Raw genomic sequence first — 26791 nt, forward strand, 5'->3', positions numbered from 1 at the left:
GTATTCATGAGCAGCAAGGGGAGGCACTAATGCAGATTTGGCTCTAGATTCTTGTTGCATCTTCTGACTTTTGAAACAATGGAGATAGTTCTCCTGCAGGTCTGTTAAAAGCTACATTGTTTCAGGAGTCAGAACAAACAGTACAGAAAGGCAGGGTCGGACTGGGGGGGGGCAGGGCCCACCGGGGCTCCCGCCCCAGGGGCCCTGCAGGTGCCCCCGCCGGCCACGTCCCCTACCCCCCCCCCCTTGCAGGGGCCCCCACCCAGTATCCTCCCCTGACTGCGTGTACATTTAATGCGTATGGGGAAGAGCTGTCGGGCAGGGGGAGAGCCGGCAAGGGTCGGATCTGGGCCGCTGGGGCCCACCGGGATTTTTCCTGGTGTCCCGGCGGCCCAGTCCGACCCTGCAGAGAGATACTGCTTTCAGTAGCATTTTAATTACACTTAAAAAACCAAAATCACGGGGGGCGGCTGATTTGTTTGTCACCCACCATTCTAATCATTAACTTCCTACCCAAAAGTATAGAGAAGAGGTGTATTAGAGGTTAGAGTGACTGGGCCTGCCTAAGAAACTGGCACCCTCCATCATCATTATTGTTAAAATAATTTTGCATTTATGTGTATTGGAAAGCTGCTTTGCAGTATATTTACTTTGCTTTAGGCAAAACAACAGTTTTGGTGGAGTTACCCTTTAAAATTCCTGCGTTTGAAGCTAAATTTCCAGCATTAGACATTAGATACTGGGGGCATAAAGGTTCTTTTTTTTCTTTTGGGATTGAGTTAATTCGCCCCAACTTATCACAATACGGACAGCTGGAACATGACACCCATAGGTCTTTCCATAGGAGAATTTTTATCTGAGAAAGAAATTATCTTTCTCCGTTATAGAGATATCAGTATCACTCGCACTGGATTTCACTGAATATATGGGGGTGTTGACTGAATAAATAAAATAAATGCACCAGACATGTTCCTGCAGTGCCGCCATTACTCACTGATATCTTCTTTATATATGGAGGAGGTACATTCTTCACATTTTATACAGGGAATAATAGTCCCGCTGTTATAAAATATAAGGATATTAGCAGTCACTGAGGGGTTCTGTGCCCATATAAAGGCACAAGGCTGCAGGCTGAGTTATACAGGGAACTCTGAGTATCACTCATGTATTATAAGGGATAATGTACCCCCTACTGTAAATGATAAGGATATTAGCAGTCACTGAGGGGTTCTGTGCCCATATAAAGGCACAAGGCTGCAGGCTGAGTTATACAGGGAACTCTGAGTATCACTCATGTATTATAAGGGATAATGTACCCCCTACTGTAAATGATAAGGATATTAGCAGTCACTGAGGGGTTCTGTGCCCCCCATATAAAGGCACAAGGCTGCAGGCTGAGTTATACAGGGAACTCTGAGTATCACTCATGTATTATAAGGGATAATGTACCCCCTACTGTAAATGATAAGGATATTAGCAGTCACTGAGGGGTTCTGTGCCCCCCATATAAAGGCACAAGGCTGCAGGCTGAGTTATACAGGGAACTCTGAGTATCACTCATGTATTATAAGGGATAATGTACCCCCTACTGTAAATGATAAGGATATTAGAAGTCACTGAGGGGTTCTGTGCCCATATAAAGGCACAAGGCTGCAGGCTGAGTTATACAGGGAACTCTGAGTATCACTCATGTATTATAAGGGATAATGTACCCCCTACTGTAAATGATAAGGATATTAGCAGTCACTGAGGGGTTCTGTGCCCATATAAAGGCACAAGGCTGCAGGCTGAGTTATACAGGGAACTCTGAGTATCACTCATGTATTATAAGGGATAATGTACCCCCTACTGTAAATGATAAGGATATTAGCAGTCACTGAGGGGTTCTGTGACCATATAAAGGCACAAGGCTGCAGGCTGAGTTATACAGGGAACTCTGTGTCAGGGTTTTGTGGTTGATCAGAAGCAAACAAACCTAACATCACCATATGCAATGCCATTCATCGGCTTGAATGGGGTAAAGACATTAGACTAAGAGCAGTGGAAATGCATCCTTTGGATGGATAAAAGGCATTTCACTATCTGCCAGTTTGATGGAAAAGTTGTGGCAGATGCCAGGAGACCTCTGCCTGAATGCACAATGCCAACGGTGATGTTTGGTGGAGGAAGAATAATGGTCTGTGGCTGTGTCCCAGGGTTTGGGGTTTAGGCACCTTGTTCCAGTAAAAGCAACAGTGTGTAATGATATTCCTGCTTTCTGCTTTGTGGAATTAAGGGAAGGCCCTTTCCTGTCTCAGCACAACAAAGCCAGGTCCCTGCAGAATGGGTTTGCTGAGAAGGGAACCTGACGGGCCTGCACAGAACTACAATCTCAACCCAACTGAACCCTTGTGAGATGAACTGGAACCCCAACTATGAGCCAGGCCTGATCCCCAACATCATTTCCCAACCTCACTAATGCTCTTGTGGCGGAATGGGAGCAACTCCCAGCAACAATGTTCCAACATCTACTGGGAACCTTCCCAGAGGAGCAGGGGCTGTTATCACTCTACTGTTTGTACAAATACTCTGTCTTATCCAATTACTTCTCGCCTGTCCCATAGAGATCATCGGCCGCCCTCTTGCCCTGGTGGTGACACTCATGTACGCCAGTGTTTAATCTTGTACTTACTTGCTAACATACATCCTGCTTTTCCTCCCTGCTATCGGAATCTGGTATTTTCGGCAGTGTCCTTGTCATACTGCGCACGAATGGCATGTGTAAAATGTTACAGGAAATAGCTTTTCTCTTTCTGCGTAATTTACAGAGTTTTTAGGAAGATAGAGACTTTTCTAGGTTACAGCTAAAAGGAGCCTGATCATTTGCAGACTTGCTTTATGGGAGTAATTTATAGTGTATTTTGTGACACTTTCCAGGACTGGATGTTCTCATATTAGGCAAGAAAACCCGTTGCTCTATATTGAGGCAGCACAGTCTCTTTTCATTAAGCTGTGTTTGTGCAAACCTCTGTAAATGTTATAAATAATATTAGCAGCACAGGGAGCTAACAATCTCATTGTGACAAGGTCTTTGCTAATCAGACTCATGTTGTCTGCCAGTGTTAGATAGAAGAAATGATTTGGATGCATTTTAGAAGCTGGTAATAAATAGTAACCTTATCTTAAAGCTTAAGAAAGGCTGCAAATTAGGGAAGGGAGGGGGTTGTTTATACACAGCTCATTATTTATGATGATCCATATGATGAATGCATTGTCGGTTGAACTATGAATCCCCAGTTATTTCAGTTGATTGGACTAAAGCAGGGATCCCCAACCTTTAATACCCCTGAGCCACATTCAAATGGAAAAAGTGTTGGGGAGCACGGAAAAAAGTACCTGGGGGGTGCAGATAAGAGCTATAATTGGCTATTTGCTAGCTCCTGTGTGGACTGGCAGCCTATAGAGGCTCTGTTTGACTTTACATTGGGTTTTAGGCAATCAACACTTGCCTCAAAGCCAGAAATTAACTTAAATTTGCTAAAAATCATTTAAATATTCAATTAACCCAATAGGCTTGTTTTGGCTCAAATAAGGATCAATTATATCTTAGTTAGGATCAAGTACAGGTACTGTTTTATTATTACAGAGAAAAGGGAATCATTTAACCATTAAATAAACCCAATAGGGCTGTTCTGCCCCCAATAAGGGGTAATTATATCTTAGTTGGGATCAAGTACAGGTACTGTTTTATTATTACAGAGAAAAGGGAATCATTTAACCATTCAATAAACCCAATAGGGCTGTTCTGCCCCCAATAAGGGGTAATTATATCTTAGTTGGGATCAAGTACAGGTACTGTTTTATTATTACAGAGAAAAGGGAATCATTTAACCATTAAATAAACCCAATAGGGCTGTTCTGCCCCCAATAAGGGGTAATTATATTTAGTTGGGATCAAGTACAGCTACTGTTTTATTATTACAGAGAAAAGGGAATCATTTAACCATTAAATAAACCCAATAGGACTGTTCTGCCCCCAATAAGGGGTAATTATATCTTAGTTGGGATCAAGTACAGCTACTGTTTTATTATTACAGAGAAAAGGGAATCATTTAACCATTAAATAAACCCAATAGGACTGTTCTGCCCCCAATAAGGGGTAATTATATCTTAGTTGGGATCAAGTACAGGTACTGTTTTATTATTACAGAGAAAAAGGAATCATTTAACCAATAAATAAACCCAATAGGGCTGTTCTGCCCCAATAAGGGGTAATTATATCTTAGTTGGGATCAAGTACAGGTACTGTTTTATTATTACAGAGAAAAAGGAATCATTTAACCATTAAATAAACCCAATAGGACTGTTCTGCCCCAATAAGGGGTAATTATATCTTAGTTGGGATCAAGTACAGGTACTGTTTTATTATTACAGAGAAAAGGGAATCATTTAACCATTAAATAAACCCAATAGGGCTGTTCTGCCCCCAATAAGGGGTAATTATATCTTAGTTGGGATCAAGTACAGCTACTGTTTTATTATTACAGAGAAAAGGGAATCATTTAACCATTAAATAAACCCAATAGGGCTGTTCTGCCCCCAATAAGGGGTAATTATATCTTAGTTGGGATCAAGTACAGGTACTGTTTTATTATTACAGAGAAAAGGGAATCATTTAACCATTCAATAAACCCAATAGGGCTGTTCTGCCCCCAATAAGGGGTAATTATATCTTAGTTGGGATCAAGTACAGGTACTGTTTTATTATTACAGAGAAAAGGGAATCATTTAACCATGAAATAAACCCAATAGGGCTGTTCTGCCCCCAATAAGGGGTAATTATATTTAGTTGGGATCAAGTACAGCTACTGTTTTATTATTACAGAGAAAAGGGAATCATTTAACCATTAAATAAACCCAATAGGACTGTTCTGCCCCCAATAAGGGGTAATTATATCTTAGTTGGGATCAAGTACAGCTACTGTTTTATTATTACAGAGAAAAGGGAATCATTTAACCATTAAATAAACCCAATAGGACTGTTCTGCCCCCAATAAGGGGTAATTATATTTAGTTGGGATCAAGTACAGCTACTGTTTTATTATTACAGAGAAAAGGGAATCATTTAACCATTAAATAAACCCAATAGGACTGTTCTGCCCCCAATAAGGGGTAATTATATCTTAGTTGGGATCAAGTACAGCTACTGTTTTATTATTACAGAGAAAAGGGAATCATTTAACCATTAAATAAACCCAATAGGACTGTCCTGCCCCCAATAAGGGGTAATTATATCTTAGTTGGGATCAAGTACAGGTACTGTTTTATTATTACAGAGAAAAAGGAATCATTTAACCATTAAATAAACCCAATAGGACTGTTCTGCCCCAATAAGGGGTAATTATATCTTAGTTGGGATCAAGTACAGGTACTGTTTTATTATTACAGAGAAAAGGGAATCATTTAACCATTAAATAAACCCAATAGGGCTGTTCTGCCCCCAATAAGGGGTAATTATATCTTAGTTGGGATCAAGTACAGCTACTGTTTTATTATTACAGAGAAAAGGGAATCATTTAACCATTAAATAAACCCAATAGGGCTGTTCTGCCCCCAATAAGGGGTAATTATATCTTAGTTGGGATCAAGTACAGCTACTGTTTTATTATTACAGAGAAAAGGGAATCATTTAACCATTAAATAAACCCAATAGGGCTGTTCTGCCCCCAATAGGGCTGTTCTGCCCCCAATAAGGGGTAATTATATCTTAGTTGGGATCAAGTACAGGTACTGTTTTATTATTACAGAGAAAAGGGAATCATTTAACCATTAAATAAACCCAATAGGGCTGTTCTGCCCCCAATAAGGGGTAATTATATCTTAGTTGGGATCAAGTACAGCTACTGTTTTATTATTACAGAGAAAAGGGAATCATTTAACCATTAAATAAACCCAATAGGACTGTTCTGCCCCCAATAAGGGGTAATTATATCTTAGTTGGGATCAAGTACAGGTACTGTTTTATTATTACAGAGAAAAAGGAATCATTTAACCATTAAATAAACCCAATAGGACTGTTCTGCCCCAATAAGGGGTAATTATATCTTAGTTGGGATCAAGTACAGGTACTGTTTTATTATTACAGAGAAAAGGGAATCATTTAACCATTAAATAAACCCAATAGGGCTGTTCTGCCCCCAATAAGGGGTAATTATATCTTAGTTGGGATCAAGTACAGGTACTGTTTTATTATTACAGAGAAAAGGGAATCATTTAACCATTAAATAAACCCAATAGGGCTGTTCTGCCCCCAATAAGGGGTAATTATATCTTAGTTGGGATCAAGTACAGGTACTGTTTTATTATTACAGAGAAAAGGGAATCATTTCTAAAAATAAGAATTATCTGCTTATAATGGAGTCTATGGGATGGGAGATGGCCTTTCTGTAATTCGGAACTTTATGGATAATGGCTTTCCGGATATGGGGTCCCATACCTGTACTAATGATACCTGTACCTGTGCTATATAGTTAAAATTCCCCTGATTTTGTCTCCCTCAGATTGAAGAACTGTATGAAACATACTGCATACAATGGAGGCTGCGGGTCGGTGCCTGTAACATGAAACACGCTTTCTCCTTATCTCCGTCCACCAAAGCATCCAGGGAAAGTCTCTTAGAGCTCTACAAGAACTTCCAAGAGTGCACCGAGGTAAGCAGGCACCATAGTGATCTGCTGAATGCAAAAGGGAAAATGCTGTGTATCTTTCATAATAATTACTAATCTTGAGTCCAGTTGCTGCCCAAACACTTGACATAAAGACATAAAGGATGTCCATCCAAAATAATAAAGTAACATCACAGTGCAATGCATTGTAGGTTATGTAGTTCCTGCATGCTGTCTGTGAGCTTTTGAGAAGTTGTTACAATTTGGAAGATCAGTGTTTTAGTCCCTCCTCCCCTGACAGGATTTCAGATGATGCAGAAAGAGAAGAACTGCTTTGCAGCTGGATTTCAGCATATAAAAATGGTATTTATTCATACTTTTTTTACAAAGAAGATTACAGTGATAGGTATATTAAAGTGGCCATACATGGGCCAATTGTAGCTGCCGATAATGGTCACTAGGAACGATTCAGCAGCTTATCGGCCCGTGTAGGGGCAGGGACGAGGGGCATGCACAACCGATATCTGGCCTGAAATTGGGCAGATATCGATCGGGCATGTTAAAAGATTTAGTTGGATTGGGGACCGCATCGGGTCATTGATGTGGTCCCCGAACCGACTGCCCCATTGGAGCCAAATGATCAAATAAGCCTACGTTTGCCGGATATCGCCCACCCGTAGGTTGGGATATAGGGAGAAGTTCCGCTCGCTTGGCGACCTTGCCAAGCGAGCGGATCTTAACACGTATGGCCACCTTTAGTTTCGCTACCTGTAGCTAGGGTGAGTGCATACATATATCCAACCCCCAATTCTGGGCCCAATATCAGCCGTTTAGCAAGTGTGCTCCCTTATAGTTGCTTTTCTTCCACAAAGATCTGGCTGCCAAATGGTCAGCAGCTGATTGGTCTATGTAGTGGCCCACCATCTGCTTGGCACTTGTTGGTGAGCTGTACATGTATGGGCAGCTTTAAGCTATTTCATGCAATGCCACAGGAGATTGCGCGGAATGTCTTTATGTTCCATGCGACGCTCCCGTAACGGTGAGGCTTGTCATGCTGAGAGTTGCCTATATTGTGAGGAATTCGCCCATGGATTCCAACTCAGACAATGGTAATGTCCTCCGATAAATCATGTCTGGTTGGGAGTAAGCGAGCCATCTGCCTTACATTAGCGAGACAGCTTGCAACCATCCATAAATAATTCGGGGCATGACAAATACACGTGTGTGCAGTTAAAATACTCCGTTGGAGGAGAGATATTTTTGTTTTTAGAAGCTCTTCATACTGCTTGGTTATAGATACAAATGTGCTCTCCCGCCTGAATAAAAAGTAGATTTCTCCATCAAATTCATTATGTAGATACTTTCAAAAAACGATGTGTGTATAAGTAGCCTGTATCTCTTTGTAAAGGCTATGAGCAAACTTAGCAGGCTGTTCCTGCTGAATTGTGCTTAGTACAGGGGAATCCCTATGCTGCTATAGTTTTATGGTATCTCTCTGTACAGGCTATGAGCAAACTTAGGGGGCTGTTCCTGCTGAATTGTGCTTAGTACAGGGGAATCCCTATGCTGCCATAGTTGTATGGTATCTCTCTGTACAGGCTATGAGCAAACTTAGGGGGCTGTTCCTGCTGAATTGTACTTAGTACAGGGGAATCCCTATGCTGCTATAGTTTTATGGTATCTCTCTGTACAGGCTATGAGCAAACTTAGGGGGCTGTTCCTGCTGAATTGTGCTTAGTACAGGGGAATCCCTATGCTGCTATAGTTTTATGGTATCTCTCTGTACAGGCTATGAGCAAACTTAGGGGGCTGTTCCTGCTGAATTGTACTTATTACAGGGGAATAACTATGCTGCCATGCTATGTTATCTTCTAGCTACTTGTGGTTTGATTATAAACAAAGAGGAGACCAATGGAGGGTGATAAGGAAGGTTGTGGGTAGCCAGTCTGATATACAATGGTAACTAAGAAAACACTAATACTGAAAGCTGAGCTTTAACAGCCTAAATATGTTGGAGAAATAAAAGGAAAACAAATATATATTCTGGTCATTAAAGAAATCCAGAGAACATAAAAATGAATTTATAGTGATACTTTAAAGTTTTATATAATAGTGATACCCGCCATAAAGGAATAGCATTACTGCTGTGCAACCTGATATCCCCGGGCTTTCTCCGCTACCTTTGCAATTGGGTTATATGGCCGCGCCGCTAGCTGGAACCCTTTCCATCAGGCCATGCTAGATGAATGCTTCATAATGTCTGGTATTTGGCTTTTATATAATCCCTCACGGTCTAATCTTCCTGTTCCCCATGAAATGGGGATTTTTATGCTGCTCCGCATCTCTGTTACTGGGGGTGTTCAAGGCAGTCGCTGTGTCATAAACCCCCAAACTGAACCTCAGGTTTTAGCGCTTACAGGGAACAGCACGGATAATGTTACTCTACTTGCTCTGTCCCGGAATCTCTATACCCCATGTAATCACGTTATTATTTACTGGATAGGGGCCGCTCCTTCTGTAACCCCGATATATTAAATACAGATGATGCAGGATTCCTGGAGACTCCATGACCCTCTCACTAATGGTGGAAGGCAGTGTTGTCCAACTTGTAACAAGTAGTGGCCTGATTATATCTCATATAGCATGTATGGGTGCCTGATTAGATTAAAATGGTGATGGCATACAGTCAGTCTGTGGAGCCTTTAAGCCAAATGGGGGCCCAAAAAGAAACCTTTGGATGGTCACATCTGGCCCATGGGCTTCGATTTGAACAGCCCTGGTGCAAGGTATACACTTCTTTTATTGGAATCAACTGTTCTCTTCCATGTCTGGGCAGGGTCCCTCTGTGGTTCCTCAGTCTGTATGTGCCCCTCACCTTCCCCTCTGTCTGGGCAGGGTCCCTCTGTGGTTCCTCAGTCTGTATGTGCCCCTCACCTTCCCCTCTGTCTGGGCAGGGTCCCTCTGTGGTTCCTCAGTCTGTATGTGCCCCTCACCTTCCCCTCTGTCTGGGAAGGGTCCCTCTGTGGTTCCTCAGTCTGTATGTGCCCCTCACCTTCCCCTCTGTCTGGGCAGGGTCCCTCTGTGGTTCCTCAGTCTGTATGTGCCCCTCACCTTCCCCTCTGTCTGGGCAGGGTCCCTCTGTGGTTCCTCAGTCTGTATGTGCCCCTCACCTTCCCCTCTGTCTGGGCAGGGTCCATCTGTGGTTCCTCAGTCTGTATGTGCCCCTCACCTTCCCCTCTGTCTGGGCAGGGTCCCTCTGTGGTTCCTCAGTCTGTATGTGCCCCTCACCTTCCCCTCTGTCTGGGCAGGGTCCATCTGTGGTTCCTCAGTCTGTATGTGCCCCTCACCTTCCCCTCTGTCTGGGCAGGGTCCCTCTGTGGTTCCTCAGTCTGTATGTGCCCCTCACCTTCCCCTCTGTCTGGGCAGGGTCCCTCTGTGGTTCCTCAGTCTGTATGTGCCCCTCACCTTCCCCTCTGTCTGGGCAGGGTCCCTCTGTGGTTCCTCAGTCTGTATGTGCCCCTCACCTTCCCCTCTGTCGGGGCAAAGTTCTCTCATGATTCCGGATTTATGACCCATAACACACCAGTGCACCACACACCACTACTGAGAAATCCTATATACTGTCAAGTGAGCAGCCCCAGAATATTAACAGTGTTTACAGGTAAATGTAGTAACAGGTGGAGAGTTTCCTCCAACCAGTCGTTAGCTTTTACTGGTCTAATATGTTATACTGTTTCATTTCAACTGCTAAGGAATATTTACCAATATGGCTGCTTTCCTCTGTAGGACATGTGTACGATCGAAGGGGAGCTTGAAGTCCATTTGGGAGAGTTCCTCATAAAAATGAAAGGTAAGCTTCTCCGTTACTATGTGACTGGAGGTTACGGTAACCAGACACTAATACTGATTAGTGGTAAAGTTAAGGTAGCCATACGTGTTAAGAACCACTTGTTTGGTCGCCAAATGAGCTTATTATAAAGGAGAAGGAAAGGTAAAAACTTTATCAGAAAGGTCTATGTAAATACAGCCATAAGCACTCACAGAAAGTGATAGTCATCTATCAAAAGAAACACAGGATTTCTTGTCTCCTTTTGTGTATACCTGTTCTTCTGTATCAGACTTCCTATCCTTTAGGGCTCTTTCAGGTTTTGGGCAGGAGTCTGGGCAGCTCTCTCCTTCTCCCCCTCCTCTTTTTGCTCACCTCCCATAAGGATTCATAGTAAGTTAAGTTGAAAAAAGACACACGTCCATCACGTTCAACCATAATGCCTATATATAACCTGCCTAACTGCTAGTTTATCCAGAGGAAGGCAAAACCCCCATCTGAAGCTCTAATTTGCCGCAGAGGGGAAAAAATTCCTTCCTGACTCCAAGATGGCAATCGGACCAGTCCCTGGATCAACTTGTACTGAGAGCTATCCCCCCTACCCCCGTATTCCCTCACTTGTACTGAGAGCTATCTCCCATACCCCTGTATTCCCTCACTTGTACTGAGAGCTATCTCCCCTACCCCTGTATTCCCTCACTTGTACTGAGAGCTATCCCCCCTACCCCTGTATTCCCTCACTTGTACTGAGAGCTATCCCCCTACCCCTGTATTCCCTCACTTGTACTGAGAGCTATCTCCCCTACCCCTGTATTCCCTCACTTGTACTGAGAGCTATCTCCCCTACCCCTGTATTCCCTCACTTGTACTGAGAGCTATCTCCCCTACCCCTGTATTCCCTCACTTGTACTGAGAGCTATCTCCCCTACCCCTGTATTCCCTCACTTGTACTGAGAGCTATCTCCCCTACCCCTGTATTCCCTCACTTGTACTGAGAGCTATCTCCCCTACCCCTGTATTCCCTCACTTGTACTGAGAGCTATCTCCCCTACCCCTGTATTCCCTCACTTGTACTGAGAGCTATCTCCCCTACCCCTGTATTCCCTCACTTGTACTGAGAGCTATCTCCCATACCCCTGTATTCCCTCACTTGTACTGAGAGCTATCTCCCATACCCCTGTATTCCCTCACTTGTACTGAGAGCTATCTCTCCTACCCCTGTATTCCCTCACTTGTACTGAGAGCTATCTCCCCTACCCCTGTATTCCCTCACTTGTACTGAGAGCTATATCCCATAACCCTGTATTCCCTCACTTGTACTGAGAGCTATCCCCCTACCCCTGTATTCCCTCACTTGTACTGAGAGCTATCCCCCATAACCCCGTATTCCCTCACTTGTACTGAGAGCTATCCCCCGTACCCCTGTATTCCCTCACTTGTACTGAGAGCTATCTCCCCTACCCCTGTATTCCCTCACTTGTACTGAGAGCTATCTCCCTACCCCTGTATTCCCTCACTTGTACTGAGAGCTATCTCCCATAACCCTGTATTCCCTCACTTGTACTGAGAGCTATCCCCCTACCCCTGTATTCCCTCACTTGTACTGAGAGCTATCTCCCTACCCCTGTATTCCCTCACTTGTACTGAGAGCTATCTCCCATACCCCTGTATTCCCTCACTTGTACTGAGAGCTATATCCCATAACCCTGTATTCCCTCACTTGTACTGAGAGCTATCCCCCTACCCCTGTATTCCCTCACTTGTACTGAGAGCTATCCCCATAACCCTGTATTCCCTCACTTGTACTGAGAGCTATCTCCCCTACCCCTGTATTCCCTCACTTGTACTGAGAGCTATCCCCCCTACCCCTGTATTCCCTCACTTGTACTGAGAGCTATCCCCCCTACCCCTGTATTCCCTCACTTGTACTGAGAGCTATCTCCCTACCCCTGTATTCCCTCACTTGTACTGAGAGCTATCCCCCCTACCCCTGTATTCCCTCACTTGTACTGAGAGCTATCTCCCATACCCCTGTATTCCCTCACTTGTACTGAGAGCTATCCCCCCTACCCCTGTATTCCCTCACTTGTACTGAGAGCTATCTCCCATACCCCTGTATTCCCTCACTTGTACTGAGAGCTATCCCCCCTACCCCTGTATTCCCTCACTTGTACTGAGAGCTATCTCCCCTACCCCTGTATTCCCTCACTTGTACTGAGAGCTATCCCCCCTACCCCTGTATTCCCTCACTTGTACTGAGAGCTATCTCCCCTACCCCTGTATTCCCTCACTTGTACTGAGAGCTATCCCCCCTACCCCTGTATTCCCTCACTTGTACTGAGAGCTATCCCCCCTACCCCTGTATTCCCTCACTTGTACTGAGAGCTATCTCCCATAACCCTGTATTCCCTCACTTGTACTGAGAGCTATCTCCCATACCCCTGTATTCCCTCACTTGTACTGAGAGCTATCTCCCCTACCCCTGTATTCCCTCACTTGTACTGAGAGCTATCTCCCCTACCCCTGTATTCCCTCACTTGTACTGAGAGCTATCCCCCCTACCCCTGTATTCCCTCACTTGTACTGAGAGCTATCCCCCTACCCCTGTATTCCCTCACTTGTACTGAGAGCTATCTCCCATACCCCTGTATTCCCTCACTTGTACTGAGAGCTATCTCCCATACCCCTGTATTCCCTCACTTGTACTGAGAGCTATCCCCCCTACCCCTGTATTCCCTCACTTGTACTGAGAGCTATCCCCCCTACCCCTGTATTCCCTCACTTGTACTGAGAGCTATCCCCCCTACCCCTGTATTCCCTCACTTGTACTGAGAGCTATCTTCCAGTATTCCCTCACTTGCTAAGAAGCCATCCCTTCTTAAACCTATATAATGTATCAGCCAGCCATCAGAATGTGTGATCTGAGCTACCAAAGGCTAGAGTTACAGCAGGAAGCTACTGAGACCAAGCTAAAAAGGCGGCTAGCTTAAACAAACAGAGGGAGCATCTAGGGCTGTTTACTCAGGTATGGTAATGCTTTCTGCAGAATAAGTATTGTTTTCTAGGTGGCACTAATGTAGCGAATCTATTGGCAGTAAAAAATGATTTTACTTCTCCTTTAAATCTGTGCATGGATGGCCACCTTTAGGCAGACACTGATACCTGAAATATAAGAGTGCCATAAATTGAGTTGGAGGATAAGTTACACCGAGACTTATAACTGATAGATAAAGGGGCTCAGGGGGTGATGAGACCTGTAGTTTAAAACTAGCTAAAAGGACAAGGGTTAAACTATGTAGAAATAATGGGTCCTACAAGGTCCTATTGTCCTTGGCCCCACGACAGCCAATGACAGCACTGTGATGTGACACCCTATTAAGGCTGTTTCATAAGAGAGCGTTAGAAGAAATCACTGACAGGTTTTACACTGATGGAAAACGCATCTCGCTGACCCGGATCAGACTGACGGTAGCGCCGAAACCTCCACTGTAAATACAATCAGGGAAGGGGGGACTTATTAACTCTCTCAGCCGGAGTAGTCTGAGAAACTAAATATAAACTGTGTGCAGGAAATATTAGAAAGCGGACCTGGACTGTTCTGCAATGAATTGGGCCAATCAGACACCACATCTTAACTGTGATATAAAGAGGGCTATAAAATGACATTGATCCAGGGAATGGATTTGGAGTTAGGAATGGATCATACTGCAGGTGTTTCTGTGTAGAAGAATAGTTAGACTCGATGAGATAAATTCTGCCATAAAGCATGACTGTACTGCCGAAACCTCCCCCCAGAAAAACAGAGAGCAGAGTCTGAGTACAAGTAGGCTGATTTACGCCATGTCTCCTAAATGATGATTTAGGGGCTGAAACAGAAACGCCATGGTGAGTGGTTTAGCAGAAGCCGCAGATGTTTATACTTTGTGCTGTACCCTTTAGCATTGAGCAGTTTATAGGGCAGACAATGGGGAATATATTTTCTTATTGAGTCATCGTCTGAATCTTCCGTGTTCTTGTGCAGGTTTGGTGGGCTACGCGCGGCTCTGCCCTGGAGACCATTACGAGGTAAAACCAACATCTGGAATTTAAAGCCCTTTTGGCGTCAGACACATCCCTCATTTTCATATTTTCTGCCGTTATTTTATTGCTTGGCCAACACTTTTGAGAAATGGGTTTTAAAGTGAGACTAAGCCTTAAAGATGGGAACAGTCAACAAGCCTTTATGCCTCAATTATATCCTGATCCAACTGGAACGCTCATTGTGGAACTGCCATAAAGGTTCCTGGCATCCAGGGCTGCCATCGGGGGGGACTGAGGGCACTTTAGTCAGGGGCTCGGTGGTATGGAGGCCCCGTGTGTGATTTGTGTGTAGTAAAGGGGGAGGGGCTGAAGGGAGAGTGGGAGGAGTTGGGTAGATCATAGGTGGGGTTTAGTATAAAGGGGCAGATTAGGGGGCATGTGTGAATTAGACATTTGTTCTTTGGTGCCCATTCTATTTGTTGGCATGGGGCGCAGTGACCAAATGAGGAGAGGGTATGGGGCCCCATGATTTCTCATGGTGGCATCTAACATTGTCTATTCTATGTGAAAATAAAAAGAAAGAATAATCCATATTTTCCCCCAAGATGCTCTTGTGATGTTGGGGGCTGTGAGACTAAAGGCTTCCCTTAAACACGGCTCTGCATGTACAAGAATTCTCTATAACCTTAAAGGAATACTGACACGGGAAAACAATAATCAGTTAATACTGCTCCTCCAGCAGAATCCTGCACTGAAACCCCTTTTTAAAAGAGTAAACAGAATTTTCTATATTTAATTTTGAAATTCAGCATGAAGCGAGACATATTCTTAGTTTCCCAGGAGCCTGCAGCCATGTGACTTGTGCTCTGATAAACTTCAGTCACACTTTACTGCTGCGCTGCAAGTTGGAGTGATATCACCTTCCTCCCTTTCCCCCCAGCAGCCGATCAGCAGAACAATGGGAAGGGAGCAAGATAGCAGCTCCCTGACACCTGTATTGTAAGAATGCTTCTCTGCCCTACCTAGCAGTAGCTTTCAGAATATCACTCAAAAGTAAAAATCCAAGTCGGCTCAGCTCCTTACTAAACTCCCTGCTTGCTCGCTGATAAGCGCTGCTGCTGTGCGTGTCCCATATTGAGTACTGTTCCTGCTCGGCTCTCTCTCATTGGTGTCATTTCTGCACCGTGTCAAACCGACACTCGGTTCCCTCCAGTTAAGATCTTAACTTTTCACATGTCGACCAACTTGGAGACTTTACAATATTCAGAAAAGGGAAAATAAAACTAGTTTTACCTTCCATCTGCTCCCCAGTGGTTCCCTGTCACCCATTCAGGGAGGCCTCGGAGCCGAGAGTGACAAGCTTGGCAAACTGGAAGGCTTGGCTAGCGGTGCCGGCAGATTAATGGCAGTTAGGGCAGGGAATTCATGTCCAGCCTTGATAGATGATATGGGGAAATGAGCAACCGTGCTTGGGCCACATTATATTTTCTTCGTCCACCACAAGGGTTTTACATAAAGGAAAAAACATCTAATATATTGACAGCAGAAGAAAGTTCCATGGTGTGGTATCGGGGGCTTCTGGGGCAAAAAAATCACTAGATTTCACAGGAAATTGCCAGTTTGCTTTATGTCATATTCTATTGGTAATGGCAAATGGCACACCAATCAATCATCTCTCTATAGAGATAACTATTAGGCAGACAACTAGTGACAGACAGACAGCTAGGTAGGCAGAGTAGACAGAAAGACAGATTGGATTGATTCCAACCAACCAGGTACTGTCTGAAAGGACTTAGAGTTTTCTCCTTGTGTAACTGTTAACTTCCCCTTTAAATGACGTTATTGCTCACACACGGACTATCGTACGGAGACCCCCAGGGATAGTAACACAGGCGCAGATTCCAATATTACCTTTCTTTCTGTGCTTGCTAATAATTCCCAGGCATAGATGAAAGAAGGGAAATAGGTTTGTGATGCACAAATATGTCAAGTGCGTTTACCAGGAAAACAGGGTTTTCTTTGCTTTTCAGGTATTAATAAAGTTAGGGCGGCAGAGGTGGAGGTTAAAAGGAAAGATTGAAACAGACGACAGCCAGATGTGGGATGAAGAAGAGAGGATGTTTATCCCCAACCTCTGCGAAAACTTTGAAATCAAGGTACAGGGTTATGTATTAAATGGGGGGGGGGGGGCTTTAATAAATGAATTTTCTGCAACATGAACTAAAAATGTATTGTACCTGGCCTGACTATACACCTGACTATAGGCACCACTATGCTATCCCACAGCACAGGGGCTATTATACCACTGCTGTTATAGGAGTAAATAAATAAGGTACATTAATAAGCAGCCCGGCTCCTCTCATTAATACCTTCCTATAAAGATCTCTGCTATCAAGTATAAGAAATGTGCAAAATTCCTTATAATATAACTCCCTGAATGACATCTGTCTTTAAGCAAATGGAAAATAATTCCAGATCTGTCTGTGAAGCTCTGAGCTTTCTGAGAATTGTAGCTGTTGTTTCTTATTATTCTATCATAACATTGGTCAAGCTCTAACATTATTATGTTCCATCCCATCAGTATTGTATTATTACTCATAACATGGGCAGCGGTCAGTGGTGAGTGTAAATAACACAGAAGCCTTATTCCCTACCCGCACGCTATCTCCAGCGCTACTGAAAGAATTGGAGCATATACTGTCTGCATACTTAGATTTAGAAGGGAATATCCACCAAAATCTTTGCATCAATAAAAAAATATTGTAGTAAAAAGGGTGTAAGGTTATTATTGGTCTTAAAAACTGCAGGCCTCGGCCATGCAGCAGTGAAACAGATATACAGCCCCTCCTTATCCAGATGTCTGTAAACATATGGAGCATAAATGGGTTTTTTTATGGGTTCTGGCTTCTGTCCAAGATACCCCCCAATGTTAAAGGTCTGTAGGGTAAAAAGGTATGTATACCTAAGGAAATAGCCGGCCTTATGCGCAGAGCCCCCCAACACAATGCACAGTGGCAGGCTGTGTGTAAATACTGCACATCATACACCAACTTGCTCCGTTAACTTGATGACCCACCAAAAGGCCTCATTTAAACAGGGTTTTGAGTTTCTGACCCAGCAGCTTTTGGGGTCTATAAATCCTCATTGTGCTTAGAGATGAGTGGAGTTGTATACTGTATAATGACTTTCCTATTCTATTATAACAGTGGAGGTAACGGCTTTTCTGCTCATTTATTATATTGATCATTCCCTGGCATTGCCGTGTTTGCAGGTCGTAGAGCTCCGTGGCCTTACAACCATCGTGGTGGGGTTGGTGACGTGTCACAGTGCCGATTTTTTCACCACCAGACCAAGAATCATCATCGTTGACATTACAGAACTGGGGACAATAAAGCTGCAGCTGGAAGTTATCTGGAAGTAAGTCAAGATGTCTCTGCATTTCTAGTACAAAGATAATAAAATATGGGCAAAAAACACCCCAACACTTACAAACATATAGTGAAAATAAAATCAGCTAAGGAGCAAGCTGTTTCCTGTAGTTTGCTCCTAACACATCTCTATTTCCTGTAGCTTGCTCCTTACACATCTCTGTTTCCTGTAGCTTGCTCCTTACACATCTCTATTTCCTGTAGCTTGCTCCTTACACAACTCTATTTCCTGTAGCCTGCTCCTTACACATCTCTATTTCCTGTAGCTTGCTCCTTACACAACTCTATTTCCTGTAGCTTGCTCCTTACACATCTCTATTTCCTGTAGCTTGCTCCTTACACAACTCTATTTCCTGTAGCTTGCTCCTTACACATCTCTATTTCCTGTAGCTTGCTCCTTACACATCTCTATTTCCTGTAGCCTGCTGCAGCTTTTGTCTGACCTTAGGCCTCTGGTCAGTCAATTGGATCAGTTCTGGAAGTTGATGAGGGCAACTGATACTCTCTGTATATGGCGGGTGGGGCAATATTGCTATCAGATGGTACTCATTTTGCCCTACAAGACCCTTAATGACCTACTGTGGAATCAGTTCAGACACACGTATTTAATCTGTTTAGGAGATTCTGTGCAATATCAGGGGCACTTGTAGATAATCCAACTAGAAGGGCATTTAGTTCAAATGCAATCAGTGCAGCCCAGTAACTTGCATTTATTAGAAGTGGTGCTGATTTTTCCTGTGATCTGGTAACCTCAAATTGAACCCCCAAAAGCCAGCTCTATGGATCAGTAAGCAGTAATCACCCCCAGGTAATCGGCAGTCGGCTCATCCTGTTACTGGTGACCATTGGAGGTTGGACGGCCCAGCTGCTTTGGCGCATTAGGGAAAGAAAAACAAACGGCACAATAAGTAATTAAAATGATTTCAGCAGTCTCTTTGGAGATAGAGCATCTGCTCGCTGGATTACAGAACTATAGAATAGGTATTTCTGATTCAAGAAAATAAATAGCAATAGAATTCCAGATGTCTTGGAAATTCTACAAATTTCTACAGCTGCCAAAGAAAAACGTAAAAAAAAAAAGAAGGTTTGGGAAAGGTATTTTTATTTTTACTTCCCTTTAGGTCGGAGGTGTCTTTAGTGGGGTGCAAGCTGGGTGGCATTGCTAGATCTTTGTGAGACCCCACTAAGCCCCAGGGAGAGAGCAAAGGAAGTCTACTGTGCACCACAGATGCATCACTTCCTGGGGAAGGGGATCACAGCCCATTTTCTGTTATGGGTGTCCGACTCTCGGCCTCTAGTTATTGTTGGACACAGAGTATATAACTAAACCATCACATTTCCTTCCTGAACATCTGATAATGTGCTGCAATGGTACAAATGCACCTTAAGGGACAGGGCCCTAGAGCAGGGGTGGGCAAACTTTTTGGCTCAGGGGCCACATTGACTTACAGATGGGCCAGGCCAGCGTTACGCCCAGGGCTGCCATCAGAAATCACGGGGCCTCTCAGCTCCCCACCCCAGCATCCTCCCCAACATCCTCCAGCTCCCCCCCGGCATCCTCCCCAACATCCTCCAGCTCCCCCCGGCATCCTCCAGCTCTATTCCCCAGCACCCTCCCAGCATCCACCAGCTCCACCACCAGCATCCTCCAGCTCCCCCCCAAGTGACCTGCAGCTCGCTCCCTGCGGCTCCCTCCATCCTCCGGCTGCTTCTGACCCCGGCTCCCCGCTGCATCCTTTTATATGATTGCACCCCGTGTGTTCTGACGTCACGCGTACGCACGGGGCGCAATCAATCAGGGCCCGTAATCCTTTTAAGGGGGCCAGAGTCGGCGGGCCAGCGGGCCGTAGTTTGCCCACCCCTGCCCTAGAGCCAGATCTTTATACTGGGCCCCTACCATTTGGTGGCACCAACAAGTAAGCAAGTCTGAAATAGAGCTTTCCCCCACTGACCCCCCATTACAATATTTATTCAATCACAGCGACTTGAATATAACCCCCCCCCCCCCCCCCCCCGGGTCCCTTCTAAAAGAATTTATTGCCCAACTATATTTCATGTGACAATATTATTGCATTTCCTGATAGTGGGCCCATCTCCCCCGCCGGCCGTATGGTAAAGCGCCCCGCCACGTTCTCAGAAAAGTTGCTGCGAGTTTTCACTATTTTATTTCTACTGCAGGGGGGCTGCAGCTCTTCTCTGCGGGGTGTGCGGGGCGGGTGTTGAATGACATATGAAATACGGCTCAATCCTTCCCGGCAGTGGGAATAGTCGTCACACTGCCTCCTGTGCAAATAATAATACAAGGGAAACCATGGCACATTTATGTAGTGAATACTTTTCCAATTTGTAAAGGGGAACTCCGGCTAAATTTGTTAAAGAGCTGGAATCTGTTCGCTCAAAAAGTATGGGAGGGGAGGAGGGACTAAACCACTGATGTTACAAATGCCAAGCATGTACTAGTTGCACCACAATAGTTGCACCTATCACCAGTGCACCAGTTGGGCTTATTCATTTAAATATGTTGCAATACTTTACTAGCGTAGGGCCGCTGATCCACCAGTTACATACAGCAGCACGATAAAGCTTTTTGTCAGGCCCGTTAGTAACCCTTTAAAGCTTTATTAAGGCACAGGACACAGAATTCATATATTAACGTGAAAAAAAATTCCGTCATTTGTTATATTCTTCTGCGTCCTTCATCGATCAAGAAGACGGATAGAGATGGAAAGATTGGACGCGATCTTGCATACTGTACGTCTGTTCCATAACCTGATCCAGCCAAGGAAACCATCCATCAGGCTCACATCTCGCAGCCTCTTCGGCCGTAACTGCCGCCACAAAGCGAGGATCTCATTTTCCATGGGAATATTTGTTCCACAGCATCACTTGTTTACAAATGGGAATTTCAGCAGCTTCAGGCGCTCGGGTCACAGCTGTGCGGGAATCAGAACCTTTAGAATACGGTCTTTGCTGAAAGAGTTTATAGCGCAAGCAGCGGATTTGGGCCGAGGCTTGGCACAGAGTCCGGACTCCACAGCAACGCCAATCAGTTCACTCACATTCAGTTCTGGTGTCAGAATATCTGTATCACATGATCATGGCCCATAGGATTGAAGGCTGCTTGATTTCTATCATACTCAGGTGCAAATATATTATAGTGTGTAAGCCAACATCCCTGGTGATGTTCCCACAGCAACCACTTGTAGGTGGCCCTCCAAATCTAACAGCTGATTGGTTGCTATGGGACACATCACCAGTGACTATAATAAATATGCCCCTAAGTGTTGAACTGGGGTACTGAGGTCCCTCCTGGAAGCCTTAGTGGGTAAATGTAAATGGGTAAATTGGTGAATGGGTGAATGCACCCAACCAAATTCTGCCACTCAAAGCCCTTGCCTCAACATAGGATGGCATTATTCACTGAACAAGCAAGGCCACAGTACTTTAATATCACACTTATTGTTACAAACATGCACAGAGTCTCTCTCTGTTCCATATTATATTACATATCAATGCAATATTGGTACATTCAGTGCGCCGCATACACTCTATGTGCTTGGCCCAGCCACGTGCAGACTGTTAGCAATTCTACTCCTGCAGCTGATGAATGAATGAATGAATGAAATGAGTGAAGTGTTTTAGGCTCTGAATGTTCTCGGATTCTGTGCTAATGAGCAGCACCATATGGCACTTCCTAAACGCTCATTACGTTGTGTATATAATATAAATCATTACTTGTGCCACCGCGTGACCTGCAGGGCACAGTAAAAGGTAATGGCATAGCTCCGAATAGCTAGAGAAACAAATACTGGGGGGTTGTATTGCTGCAGACCATAAGGGATTAAGGTGGGAAGTAAGAAAGCTAAAGTGAGGCAGGGCAAACAAAACCACTGCAGGTTTAACCTATAGAGAAATGGAAAAGCACAGGGCTCATTTACGACTGCACTTGGAAAGTACAATTTTGGATGCAAGCTTTGTGTTGGCAAAATAAAGTGGTAATTTATACAATTCCAGTGTGACCGAACCCTATATGGCCTGGTATTGTGCATTGCCAGTATTGTGCCATCATAATGGGCTGATGGGGCAAATATTAGAGCTGATCAATCAGCAGCAGCCAATAAAGGCACAGGCCAGTTGACCAATCAGTGTGACCGTACGGATAGACTTTGGTATGAGATCCTGTTGGATGTGTTTCTAGGTCCGGTAGTGAATCTCCGGCTTTGCTGCCAGTGTCAGAATGACATTTCCATTCATATTTAGCTCCGTTCCCTGCGGAGGGACTCACGGAATCGGATAGCAGCACAGAAAGAGAATGAAGCAAGGGAAGAATGCAGACGGGATTGTAAAGAAACATAAGTTCCTCTGGGGGAGATGGAGGGGCCCAAATGCTTGGGGCATCAGTCCATCTGGCACGGACTTGGGTCTGTGTGCTGTGAATGATAATAAGTCAGTGACAGAGATGGACCCTTGAGCTGCTTCGATGTAGCCGAAAGGCATTTATCATGCCTAGTGCTCCCCTAACTAGGGTTGCCACCGGGCCAGTGTGTTACCAACAACCTAACTGTAGTTGCCACTTAGTTTGCAATACCCTTAAAATTAGCCCCTGTCCCACCCCTGATCCTCCCTTGAACCCCCCAGTCTGTTTATTTCTTCCCAGATGTGCCCCATTACCCTCCCTCTAGCAGTCACAACATCAAAGTTCCACCCATTTTACTTCATTGCCCCCTTCTGTACCTGTCCCCATCTATTGGTAAAACCTCTTAAGAAAGTTTCCAACCCTAACCCTAATTCTTAATAGAAAAATACACAGAATACATACAAATTGTCTTCAGCAGCAAAACGCACTGGGACGTGTCCAACCCTTGGAAGTGCTGAACTGTGCTGTATTTATGAGTCTTGTCATGGGGAAGCATTTTCCAGTTGCCCCATACACTTCCTTTTCGGAAAGCAGCCATCTTGGCCAGAATTAGATGATCAATCAGAAATGTTTCCTCGTTGCCTGATTGCTCAGGGTTGATTTATTGTAGCACGGGCAATAATGGCTGTATCTGCAGTGGAAACAGCTCAAGTTCTATGGGTTTTATTCTTTGTGTTTATGTCTAGCGCTTGGGTTCTGTTTCCTTTGGGGACTGATAAGAAAGGTGGGTATTGTGTGGGTCACGGGTAGGTAGGGGTATGGGTCAGGTCACAAATATGGTTCTTTACAGCTTCTGTGTCATGATGGATCATAACAAGACAATCCAACCATTTTGGATCTCCAACCAGACCCAGGCTGGCATTATGGGGTGATGTTTAAGGATAAGTGGGAGCGCTGCTGGGCTTGGGGAGGCCCCTTACTCCATATTCAGCCCAGCACAACTAGCCAATCAGCCAGCAGCCTATTGGGAACCATCTCCCTGCCAGCAGTACTGCAGTGATCCTGTGCAGCTCAGTCACATGTGGGGGTTAAACTACAACTGTAGCATCTGTAGGGGATTGTAGTTTAGCAGCAACTGGAGGGCCACTGGTTGTCTGTCTCTAAACTAAGTCATTTCTTAAATTGGGGCATCTACCCCCCCCCCCCCCCCATGCTGGCTCAGCTTAATACACATAAATCTGAAATGCCTGTAGATGTTCCTGTCTATTGTTTTCCATAGGAAGAAGCTGCATGTTAATGTGTCCTGGGTCCCCGAGAGATTTCTTAAATATCTGTCTGCTTCCCAAAACCGACACGTGCAGCCGAGTCAGGGCCTCCTGTCTTATCTGCGCATCTCTGCTTCCTCCTCCTCCCGATCTCTCTCCTTGGGAAGCAGGAAAGGGTGTGTGAATAAATCTGAATGCTTTATCTCATACGATTGGCAGCACCCCCCCCTCAATTTTTAAAGGGACCTACAATATTAATCAAAATATTCTGAATATATTTTTGCTAAAATATACTTTTTACATAAAAGATCCAATCAGGTGAACAGTAAGGGGGGCATTATACCTCCCATATAATACATGAGTGATACTCAGAGTTCCCTGTATAACTCAGCCTGCAGCCTTGTGCCTTTATATGGGCACAGAACCCCTCAGTGACTTCTAATATCCTTATCATTTACAGTAGGGGGTACATTATCCCTTATAATACATGAGTGATACTCAGAGTTCCCTGTATAACTCAGCCTGCAGCCTTGTGCCTTTATATGGGCACAGAACCCCTCAGTGACTTCTAATATCCTTATCATTTACAGTAGGGGGTACATTATCCCTTATAATACATGAGTGATACTCAGAGTTCCCTGTATAACTCAGCCTGCAGCCTTGTGCCTTTATATGGTCACAGAACCCCTCAGTGACTGCTAATATCCTTATCATTTACAGTAGGGGGTACATTATCCCTTATAATACATGAGTGATACTCTGTGTGAGTGTGTGTATATAATATATCCTACTGTAAATTATAAGCACTTGGTATATCTCAGCCCAATGAGCAGGCACTTACTAATCCAAACTGATAGTAATACTGGAACCATCTGTGGGAAGTATTTGCAATGTGTCTTTCCAGAGAAGTTGCCTATTTTTTCTGATTGAAGGAATGTTCCAGAGCAGGGATCCAAATATTCTGTATAATTATGATCTGTGCCTAAGGGGAACAATACCCACAGAATATTCCTTCTCTGTATATTTGTATTTATACATATGGGAGGGAGGTGCCATAGTGTTTCCCTTAGACAGTACAGTATGAGGGTACAGCTTATTGTGTGCCCAGAACATTCCTTCTCTGTATATTTGTATTTATACATATGGGAGGGAGGTGCCATAGTGTTTCCCTTAGACAGTACAGTATGAGGGTACAGCTTATTGTGTGCCCAGAACATTCCTTCTCCGTATATTTGTATTTATACATATGGGAGGGAGGTGCCATATTGTTTCCCTTAGACAGTACAGTATGAGGGTATAGCTTATTGTGTGCCCAGAACATTCCTTCTCTGTATATTTGTATTTATACATATGGGAGGGAGGTGCCATATTGTTTCCCTTAGACAGTACAGTATGAGGGTACAGCTTATTGTGTGCCCAGAACATTCCTTCTCTTTATATTTGTATTTATACATATGGGAGGGAGGTGCCATATTGTTTCCCTTAGACAGAATATAGGTATAGTTAGCTGGGTGCAATTCTTTTTCTGTGTATCAGCCCAGCATAGAACAGGTTAAGTCTGTGTCTGTGCTCAGGAAGAGCAGAGCTATGGTTATACTATGCGGGATCCTCTGGAGCTCATTAATGATGGCATGAAACCTTATGCAGAAGGTTCAGCCAATGACAGTGCAAGTTATCTCCTTACCGGCCATTTCCAGCATCAGGCCAGACCCCAGTTACCAGTGAGTCGGCTCACATATCCTTATTGTATATTCATGGGGGCTCATTTCCATTGTAGCACTCCGAGAAAGATAAATAAGGCAGTGCTGGGAGCAGATAAGACCTTTTCATGTGAGATCTTGCTGGTACCCCACACAGCATGGTATATTTTGCACCCCACTGTCTATAGACCTTGTGGTATCAGGGTAACTAAATAAAACTCTTGTCCCCCACCCAAAAAGGGAATGGGGGAGGCTTTCGACTCCGGGACTATAGCTGCTCTAAAGTAACTTTGCACTGATGCAGGGTGGGCTGCACTGATGTACATTGTAACTGTCACCATCTTGCCCTCACCAATTGCCCCTATTTGTACTAATGAAAAGGGCAAATTCTGACTTACAGTTGTAGTTCCACAACACCTGGGGTAGTTTGTGTCAGGCATAAGTGCTGGTAGAGGCGGAGCAGCAATGTTATGGTGTGCGGGATATGTGGCCCCCGGTGCTTGTCCCATTGGCCCCCTCAGCCGGCGAGATGGGAGATGGGATAGAAAGGCCTGAGAACACATATTTGTGCAGTGAGCGAATCCCACAAGGAGCCTTAATCTGCCACAAGCCTCTCCAACAGGTTTTTCCAATTTGTCATTTTATGGGCCGATTATGTTGTTATTTTAAAGCAAAGACCTTCAACCGGCAACTTTGCAGCAAACTACAACTCCCACAATCCCCTGTTCAAACTGAATGAGGCACTTTAGTTTCAAAAAGGGGTCAGGCTTGCTTTGTGAGAGATGTGGGTTATCCTTTATTTACTGTTCCTTGGATTATTAACCCTGTGATGCTCAGGATGGTCGGTACCCCAATATAAAGGCACTATAGTCGGGTATATCTGTAACTGCTGCCGTTCAGTAATGGAGGAGCCGTATATTGGAAGGCCAGGATGAGGAAGAGAGGAAAGAGCCCGACGATAGGAAATGTCAGGCCTGTGCCGGACTGGGCTAAACTGCCTGAAATCTATCATCTGGGAGGCACCAACAGGGCCAGCGGGGAGAGCCAGCAATGGGGGGGTTATATAATAATATATATTATAAGAATAATATTCCTCCTATATTCCTGCAAGTCTTAGAATGTCCTTGACGCCATTTAAAAAGGGCAACTGAACTACAATATTGTAACACTGTGATTTGCTACTGATGAGTCTAATGATCTGATGGACTAGCCATTCATCTGTTTGTGGATGTTCTCATTGGCTACAATTAACCAACCCAATGATTGTTTTAATGTTCTGATTGGTGGTCTAATCCTTTCATTCTAATCCTGTCTCTTTGTACTATTCCCACAGCCCTTTTAATACCAGCAAACTTCTCTCAACACCTGGAACAACCACCAAGTTCTCCACAAGCGGCCGCAAAGCCTCGTTGTATCACTGGACCCCACCCAACACCCCCAGCTTCAGAGAGAAATTCTATCTGGTGAGCAGCCAATATATAAAATACTGTTATAAACTGATCAGCTGTTCCTGCTGAATTGTGCTCAGTACAGGGGAATCCCTATGCTGCC

The 26791-nt window shown here is 44.4% G+C and overlaps 1 protein-coding gene across 3 annotated transcripts in view; it reads left to right on the top strand.

Annotated features, from left to right (window-relative positions):
* Positions 1-26791, top strand: part of ripor3 (RIPOR family member 3) — an 87373-nt gene that overhangs the window by 48602 nt on the left and 11980 nt on the right. For all 3 annotated transcript variants that reach the window (XM_031894640.1, XM_031894639.1, XM_031894638.1), the window contains exons 7-12: positions 6540-6689; positions 10431-10494; positions 14492-14535; positions 16521-16646; positions 17762-17907; positions 26574-26703. In XM_031894640.1, the coding sequence (XP_031750500.1) occupies positions 6540-6689; positions 10431-10494; positions 14492-14535; positions 16521-16646; positions 17762-17907; positions 26574-26703 (660 nt within the window). The remainder of the gene's footprint in view (positions 1-6539; positions 6690-10430; positions 10495-14491; positions 14536-16520; positions 16647-17761; positions 17908-26573; positions 26704-26791) is intronic.

Source organism: Xenopus tropicalis, chromosome 10 (assembly GCF_000004195.4).
Source record: "Xenopus tropicalis strain Nigerian chromosome 10, UCB_Xtro_10.0, whole genome shotgun sequence".
In the NCBI taxonomy this organism is placed as follows: domain Eukaryota; kingdom Metazoa; phylum Chordata; class Amphibia; order Anura; family Pipidae; genus Xenopus; species Xenopus tropicalis.